Source organism: Myotis davidii, unplaced genomic scaffold, assembly GCF_000327345.1.
Source record: "Myotis davidii unplaced genomic scaffold, ASM32734v1 scaffold415, whole genome shotgun sequence".
NCBI classification, from domain to species: Eukaryota; Metazoa; Chordata; class Mammalia; order Chiroptera; family Vespertilionidae; genus Myotis; species Myotis davidii.
Window position 1 is genome coordinate 5,744,839 of NW_006287951.1, and position 9,109 is coordinate 5,753,947.

Consider the following 9,109-nt stretch of genomic DNA (forward strand, 5'->3'; position numbering starts at 1 on the left):
AGACCGGGGGCACCAACAGGGGGACCTGGGCACCCGGAGAAGCTCCAGGGAGCTGGGGACAAAGGCCCCACCTCAGCAGCCTGTCCACTGGGTTCCTGCTCTGCCACAGGGGATGGGCTGCACCTCCTCAGGAGGCTCCTCTCTTCCCCAGAGCCCACGGGAAGATCCCCCAACCTCCCCGGGTCCCCAGCCAGCATGAGGCCCCAGCCAGGCACTTCCCTGGCTTTCTTGCCGTAGGAACATGCGTGGTTGTGGGGGAGCACAGCTTTCCGGGAGGCCCCTGTCATGGCTGCTCAGGCAAAGTACAAACTAGAAGGCATATGCATCCTAAAATAGAATCTTGGAGAAACAAATGTGCTATCTAAAGGAATGAATCTCAAATAGGCATTGTTCAAGGATTAGGAGATTATGTTGGCCAGAGAACATTTCCAGATAAAACAAACAGCCTCCACCGCCAAACAAATGAACTAACAGAAAACCAACAAACAGGCTAAACTAAAATATAAACAACAACAAAGCCACACAGAAAACCACAGGCAGGCAGTCACCTGTTCTGCTTGGGGATAAAATTGACAGTTCTACAAATACAGGGAGAGAGAGATAAAGGATTTCAAAGTATGGGAGTGAGTTTTGTTTTTTCATTTAATGCCAGGTTTCAACGAAGGGAGAATATGTTTGTCACTGGTACACATTCGTTCCGTGTAAAACCCATCCAGATGTCTTAACAGGCTCTGTCAGGAGTGGGAGGGTCCCCACGGCTTCGTCTCAAAGCCGGTGAAGAACCCTTCACTGGGAGTGTGGAGCAGGCCCCTCGTGGCCATCACTTCTTTTTGAACACTTGATGGCACACCTGGTCACCGCATGTCAGATCCTGCAACATCAGAAAGTGGGTGAGTGATGAACAAGCTGGGTCTTTCTTCTGCCCGGCCCCTGGCCTTCGTGTTGTCTGTGATAACTGGAACAAGAGGACACGTATTCTGGGCACAGTGCATCTCATGCATCCAATCAGCTGACCTGCCCTGATTTGATTTTGACCCTTGAGTTGAGCTTGAGCAACTATAAGAACAAAAAATTTGAAGAAATTACCCTCTTGGGCGGGATTTCTCCTACTTTCATGATTAAAGCAACATCACCTAATTTTTATAAAAGGCAGCAAAACCGTGAAGAAAAGAAGAATCTAGTGGGGAGAAGCATTCGGAAGGCAAGGGCCTAGGAAGATGCCTGCTGGTGACCCGTGTGGCTCAGCCCTGTGGGCTTTCTGGCCTTGGGAGATCAAAACGTTGGTTGGTCTTGGCCCAGGCAATGAAAGGGTGTGGGCTGCAGATAAGATGCTGCTTTTCATTCAGATAAAGCAGCGGTTCTCAACCTGTGGGTCGCGATCCCTTTGGCAGTTGAACGACCCTTTCACAGGGGTCACCTGAGACCATCCTGCATATCAGATATTTACATTACGATTCATAACAGTAGCAACATTACAGTTATGAAGTAGCAATGAAAATAATGTTATGGTTGGGTCACAACATGAGGAACTGTATTTAAAGGGCCAGAAGGTTGAGAACCACTGAGATAGAGGGAGCCCTCAAGCCTTATCCGTAACTCATGACCCTTTAAGGGAGGAGAGAAAAATACAGGTGTGGGGAGCACCAGGAAATCATCGCAGTTGACGATGAATCCGTTGTCTTCACCACAGGGACCGTTGGGTATTGCACTACAATTAAAACGATCCATCATCCAACCCGGAGCAGGTAGGGAAAACCTTCCATGGAAAACAGCACATGCCTCCCATTGGTCATCCATCAGCTGACATTGCCTCTGGAATAAAGATCCCAGGTGAGGCAAGGCTGGCTCTGAAGGGCACATGGTGACCTGAATACTGACACTGGGGCCAGGCACCGGCCTGACTCCACAGATAAATGAATGAATGAAGTGCCATTAGTTGAATGAGAAATTTATTTAACAAATGAGTGACTGAATGCATGAAGGAGTGAAGAATTTTTCAGTGTTTGAATGTCTGACCCATATATTGCCTTGAAGATTGAAGAATAAAAAAGTAAGCTACCTGCACAGATATAATTCAAGGAGATCAGCAATGGTACCCACTGCACTGCTTTAGTTTGGCATCCGGTGGACACAGCTTATGATGGGAGGTCCATGCCTGAGGCCTACAAGCATTCATGGGCTCAGCTGCCCTCTGTCCGTTCCACCTGCACCCCCACCTCTTCTTTTCCAAGCTCACATGGCTGCGAGGGGGCCTGGGCCCACCCTCTCTGGGGACATCTTAGTTCTGAGCCTCACATTTCTCTCCGGCTGCTGTTTACAGGTCCCCTGCATTTCTCCATGGACCTCAGCTCCCTCGCTCAGCATTCTGAGCTTTCATTTTAATGGCAGCCATCACAGAAACGGCCGTAAAGATTTCTTCCTGGAGACCCCTAAGCCAGACAGGAATGGCTTTCTGACTCTATGACCACACACATTTGGCTGGAGCTCAGGGCGGGAGTGCAGGGCCATTTTTCTTGTCAAGGTGCCTGGCTGGGTGAACAGGCAGCTCGTGTGAGCACAGAGGCAGGCAGCTGGGCAGACCCGGGACTTACCAGGTACAGCTTGTCCCCTTCGACCCACTGCCTCCAGCCACGGTTCTCCTTCTCCCCCTTCTGCACGCACACGAGGACATTGCCTTCCCAGGTGATCAGCGACTGCAATGACAAGTTCCAGCAAATCAACGGCGTGCCCTTGGCTGGGACCAGACAAACGTCAACCTGCGGCTGCAGTCCCAACGCTGTGCCCGGGCTGCCGCCCGGCCGCAGGACAGAGCCCTCAGCCTCGGTGAGACCTCCCAGGCTCATTTCCACACACACCCGCCATTCTAGCCAAACCGGTGGCTGAGGCTGGGTCTGTCCTCTTTTAAGGAATTCTACTCTTCCGTTTTATCCTATGGGCAGAGAGCATTCCAGGTCAGAAGGGGGAGATGATGAATGTGACTGTCTCACGATGTAACATTTCTGGGAGGGAAAACACCTCGGAGTCTGCAGATGAATAACAAACTGGGAAAAGTAACCGTAACACATGTCAGACGAAAGACCTGCGTCCCTTCTAGATAAGGCGCTCCCATAAACCAGTAAGAAAAAGATCATTAACCTAATAGGAAATTCAACTGAAGACACCAACCCACAGCCTACATTTGGGGTGGGGAACGTCATTTGGGCTGGCCCTGCCACGGCATTAGGAGTGAGTTAATTAAATGCTTGACCAAATAGAGCAGCTAGTTTTTAAGCTGATAACTTTGTATGGCCCTCGGATGATGTTATAAATGTCCAGATGGCCCTGGGCCAGAAAAATGGTTCCCTCCCCCCACACAAGGAAAGAAAAGCACAACCCTAGCAGATGGCTTTTAAACCCAAGAAAAGACAATCAACTTCACTCATGATAAGAGAAATGCAAATGAAGGCTTTTTGATACAATTAATCTCACAGTCAAAGATAAAAGAGTGATAGCACACTGCAGAGGGGCGGGCACCCTCTGTGGCTGATTGACTCACCCACCCCCTGTCGCCCCTTCCGGCTGAAGGGTACCAGTCAAGTCACAGGAAGGAGGTAGTGCGGAGGGCACCTGCTCCGTGCTGATTCTCTTGGGAACAGCCCTTTGCGGGAGACCCGGCACAGTCTGTCCTGGGTACTTCTCAGTCCCCACTGGAGAGAGAGGGAGGGAGGGAGGGAGGGAGGGAGAGGGAGAGAGGGAGAGAGAGAGAGAGAGAGAGAGAGAGAGAGAGAGAGAGAGAGAGAGAGGCCTTGACAGGGGATTGAAGCCACAAACTTCTGGTGTATTGGAAAAAGTAGAAAAGGGGATTCATTCATATTCTTTCTCTCTCTCTCTCTCTCTCTCTCTCTCTTTCTCTCTCTCTCTCTCTCTCCCCTTCTCCCTGCAGGGCTAAGAACTGATCCTGGGGAGAGTGGGGTCTGAGGGAAACGGAGAGGCAGAAGGAAAGTGGGTGTTAACGCAGGGAATCATTTGAGGCAGAAAGGGCTGAAAGGACGCCGTTCATTTCAGGAAGAGGGCGTTCCCCGCCATCCATGGTGATGCAAGAACTAGTCAGAGAGAACAGGTCTCTTTCTCAACCAAAACGCAAAGACTGGGGGAAATGAATCATTTTCAACTGAAATTCTGCGCCAATTTTCCTGTGAATTCCGGTGTCTGATGCACGGGCCCCCCAGCCACGCAGTTGAGAAAAGCCCTGTGCATCCCTCAGCCTCGCGGGTGGGGCTTCGCAGGGGCCGTCCCAGGCTCGGACGCTGAGGCTCTCATGCCAGGCCCGCTCTGACGGAAGCACCTCCAAAGTGCTTTTCATGTCCGACTTCCTTAGCGAGGGCACTGAATAGAATTCAGCCTCGATGTGAAGGCTGAGAGGACAGTGCCGCAGGACGGCGTGAGAAATAAAACGGGCCCGCTCTCGTGGCTTGGATGTCAGTAGCAAAGAAGGATGACAACTTTCCCTTCCAATACCAGGAAGGTGACAGAGCTCATGGTCCTTGACTTGGGGAAGCACTGAGACCTCCAACTTTTGAAAGAGCTTCTGGAAACAGGAGAGAAGGGGACTCCGGGGAGAGTGGGGTGCATGGTGAATGAGGAAGGGCAGGGTGGAGGGTCCTGGCACTGTGAGGGGCTGGCCTCTGCTGGGGGTGATAAATGGGTCCCTGGGGATAGGACACCCAGCTCACCTCCCCAGCTTGGGAGCCAGGGCAGAGGTCCCGGTGGCTGCCTTGGCACAAATAGGGTGGGTGCTATGAATATTCAAGCTGCCCACCCTCATGCAAACTACACAGGCACGGACAGTGAGCAGCCAATGGTGGTCGTACCAAATGACCAACCAGAAACCCTCTCCTGGACTGTGTGACCCCAGGGCTCCTTATATGATGCAAAGGTTGGGGTGGGAGAATCCTTCAATTCCACTGAGATTAACTTTCTCCCCATTCCTAAGTGTGGGGACTGACCAGGTGTAACTGGATATGGTGACTCTGGAGGAGAGGGGACCGGCTGTTACCCCTGCCTTCCCCACCTCCACCCACTGGCCCCTGCCGCTTGCACTCTCTGCCTTATTTACAAACCGCTCCTCTGGGGGAGGGCAGCTCCTGTGCTTGGAGATAACACGGGAACTCAGGGCTGCTTGCTTTCAGAATCCTCCCTATACCCATGCCACTCAAGCACCTGGCAGTCTGGCCTTCGGAAGCCTGGGGATTTGCTCCATTAGGCCTGGGAGTTAGGGTGATGCTGACCCAGAGCCAGAGGCTTGCCCGAGACTTCTGGAAGTTCCTGGGACGGGGGAACCCTGACTTCACTCAGTACACCGAGCATTTTGTTTGCTATGCACTTCATTCTTTTTTAAAAAATAAACCAGTGGGGCTCACCTAAAATGGAGATATTTCACATGAAAACCTAGGAATTCTCAACATCTCTTGGGGGAAAAATCTGTGAACATGAGGCATCAGTCCCTCGTGGCAATGTGTGGTGGTGCTGAGCAGGCTGCCCCCTGAGGAAGCTACCCTGCTCAGCTCACAGGGCGGGGTCCCCCCGACGACACCCCACCGGGCCCTCTTCTCCTTGCCCGCCAGCCCATGCCAGACCCTGGAGGGGCTGCACCCTCCAATCGCTCCTTTGCTCATAAGCTTAGTGCAGAAGCTAGCCTGCCCCTTCCTCCCTAAGATAATGCTGCTTAGTGCCGGCATCATTAAGTCCATTCTGGTCCCCCTTCCAGGTTGTTGCTGTCAGTTTCCCTTTGTGAAGCCAAACAGCCAGCCCCTCCAGTGTGCACATGACAACCGCCCGCCCAGCTGAGTACCTTCACAGTGCGGTTGTCCAGGCCCTTGGTGTGCTCGTCAAACTCCACTCCAACGGTGAAATCCAGGTCATAGTTGCGGAACGTGCTGTTGGTTTTCGTCTTGAAGTTATCGCCATCCTGATGAATGATCTTGGTCTGAGTCAGGCGGACTGCGATCTTGCGGGTGGCGAAATCAATATCTGTTGGCAAAGGTAGTGATGGAGGTTCTGGTGTGCTCAGCCAGACTCATTCATTTCTTTAACAAGGCCAAGCAATCAGGACCGGAGACACAGGGCAGGGCAGGCCCCATTTCTCTGCCTAAGCAGGAAACAAGAGTTGTCTTACACCCGGCCAGTTTGGGCAGCTCAGTCAATTGTTGGGGAGCCCTGGTGGCAGGGGGAGGTCGCAGACAGGGTCATGCCTGAGCTGCAACTCTCCAATATGCATTCATTATGTATTCATGTACACACACACACACACACATCCCTCCACCACAGCAGTTCCATTCTACTTATTTGACATATTGGGTTTCTTTTGAAGAGTTTGCTGAACATACAACTTCATGTTTTAAAAGAAAAAAGACTGTTTAAAACTCACCAGCCTAGATCATAGGCAAAGATGGAATTTGTTATTGTCTACCAGCAGGGAAGGGTACATATAAACTTCCATTTTTAAAGCAGATTAGGAGCTTACTTACGTAGGCTGTTCTCCCTCCCTCACCAGCTTTAAGTGTGCTCCAGATACTGTAGACCAGCGGTCACCAACCTTTAGGGCCTCACGGACCACCAGTGGTCCTAGCACCACCGGTTAGCGACCGCTGCTGTAGACACTCAGTAAACACTTGCTTTGAGATTTGCTTTATTGTTTTTAAGGAAAAGATGGCCATTTGTTTATATTTTTATTATGACAAATTTCAAACAAACAAAAGTAGAGAGGAGAGTACCAGGAACCCTACACTCATCACCCGGATTCAACTATTACCAAGATTTTGCTGCATTTATTCATCTACAGCTTTTCTTTGTCCCGATATTTTAATGGAAATCTTACTCATCTCTTAGAGACCATTAGGAAGTAAAAGGGAGCATGCCCTTCAATGGAGTGCTGCATTTCCCAAGCTCTGTACTTTACAGTAAAAAGCTAAGTGCTGCGTGCACCTCCTTGCTAACCTCTGGTTAGACATAATCCATCCTTCCAGCCAAAAGGGCGCTATCTTTGTGGAATCAACCTAGAAACGGAGGCTAAGTCTGGGGCTGCTGAATGTGTTCCTTTGCTGTGACCATCATTAAGCTCTTAGTCTCCCACCAAATCATATTTGACCCCCTTTATGCCTGTAAATTCTCCAGTAAAATGGGGGAAAGGTGGCTTACCTCACCGTTATTTAAGGTAAAAATTCACTTAAAATAATGATAAAATGCTTTACACAGGGCCAAGGAGCTGTGGTTATTTGACGCACATTGGCCTTCAAGCCGTGGCCTTTTCTGTTTCAGTTAAACCCAGTCTGGAGTGAAATGTTTGGGCCACACTTGCACATCCACCACCCGACTCTGAAGAACAGTCGGATGGCGGCTGATCGGCTCACTTGCATGGCCCTGGCCTGTCACATGGACATTGTGTCAGCTTCCTCACTCCATGGTTTGGCCAGGGGGTAAAGAGCTTTAGCTTTGGCCCTCGGTGCTGAGGCCCATGCTGGGCCACACCTTGCTGCTGGCACCACAGGTGGAGATGGAAAGACAGAACCAACCAACAACCAACCAACCAACCAACCAACCAACCAACCACAGGTCACATATTAACCAGATGAAACAAAGAAGGTGGCTCCTCCAGGCAAAACTACTCAGAAAGAACTGGGAATTACAGAGGAACTCAGAACCGAGGTGTTTGTCAGAGAACAAGCCTATTTTCACTGCCCAGATGTGGATAGCAAGGCCCAGAGACGTTAAGTGGCGGGTTCTGAGCTGCTCAGCTGGGCTGGAGCTCCCAACAGTTTGCCTACAAATACAATCTGTGTATCAGTCACAACTAAGGCTTTCCCAGCAGAAAATATTGCTTGTCCTTGGCTGCTTAGAAAGGTGGATCGCAGTTTAAAATGCCTATTGCTGGGGGGACCGGCTTGTCCTGGAAATAGCATCCCTACTCAATCTTTCTGACCGGGGCCAGCGGAATCTTGTTAGAGGCTCTATGCAAATGTGATCAAGCACCACTTCTTCTCTGGATTGAAAAATGGCATGGCCTCTTGGCTACCCTTTAGCGTTTACACAGGCCAGTTAATCACGCCACCTCTGCTCCACTCTGGGGAAGGGAGCCGTGATATTTCTAATCAAAAGGAAGGTTTACCTGCAGCTGTAGAACACACACGCGCACCCACACACAGGTTACAGAAACGCTTCCCCTTTGTACTCTGCAGAGAAAATTATTTTCCTGCTATGGTATTCTAACACCAGGGTTATCAAGTATGTTTTATCTGCTTCTCTGGATGAAAGGTAGCTCTGCGCCTGATTTACAACTGGGTGAAATGAATTTCTACCTCAGGGGAGAAGGTCCAAAGGCAAGCTAGTCCTGAATAATATATATATGGCTTGTAGCTGCTGCAGAAGAAAAAAAACAACACTGAAGTGACTTTATTAAAAGCATACTTTTCATAACTGCATTTTGAACAATGCAAGCCATAAAGGTGAAATATGAGTATGCTACTCAACATTAAAATGCTTTGTAATGTTATTGTGAAAAAGGCTAGAGTTGCAGGCTGAAAGGGCAGGCGCTCTTTGTAAATTAAAGAGCAGAGATTGCACACATATTCATCACATGAAATCTGAGACCCATTCCCAGTGCACCTGTGATGGGCTTCAAACCTGGACCCCTTCATTCTCCCATCATGAGCACTTCGAGGCAATTGTGAGCAATATGGAGCAATATGGAGGAGCAATCCTCTCCACTCTTCCATGCCATTTCCTCCTCCGTATGACACATTTAGAGAGGACTTGGCTTGGCCCCCTACCTGCCTCCTCTCACTCCTCAAGGACATTTTCAAATAGGTTTCAACCTTTCTCTGGCCAGCAGAGGCAGGCCGGAGACCTTGGGGTGCCTCCCTGCTCCCCTTGCTCTATTTTACCTCCTCACCTGTAGGCTACTACTTCCCACTGGGAAGGGGCCAAGATGGAGGAGCTGCTGGTACCAGCAAGGAAGGGCCCAAACTTGCCTTCACCTGGGTCTCTTCCACCCCCAGCACTTTCCCTGTTTGAAAGTGCAACCAGGTACCATGTGGTTTATACAAAGACTTTGGCAATGACCTCATTGACTTGT

The 9,109-nt window shown here is 50.2% G+C and overlaps 1 protein-coding gene across 1 annotated transcript in view; it reads right to left on the minus strand.

Moving 5' to 3' along the window:
* Window positions 1-624: 624 nt before the first annotated feature.
* Window positions 625-9,109, minus strand: part of RBP2 (retinol binding protein 2) — a 9,814-nt gene continuing 1,329 nt past the window's right edge. Inside the window, exons 2-4 of the mRNA XM_006759843.2 lie at window positions 5,831-6,009; window positions 2,592-2,693; window positions 625-871 (exon numbers count right to left, since the gene is read on the minus strand). Coding sequence (XP_006759906.1) covers window positions 821-871; window positions 2,592-2,693; window positions 5,831-6,009 — 332 coding nt within the window. The 3' untranslated portion in view covers window positions 625-820. The remainder of the gene's footprint in view (window positions 872-2,591; window positions 2,694-5,830; window positions 6,010-9,109) is intronic.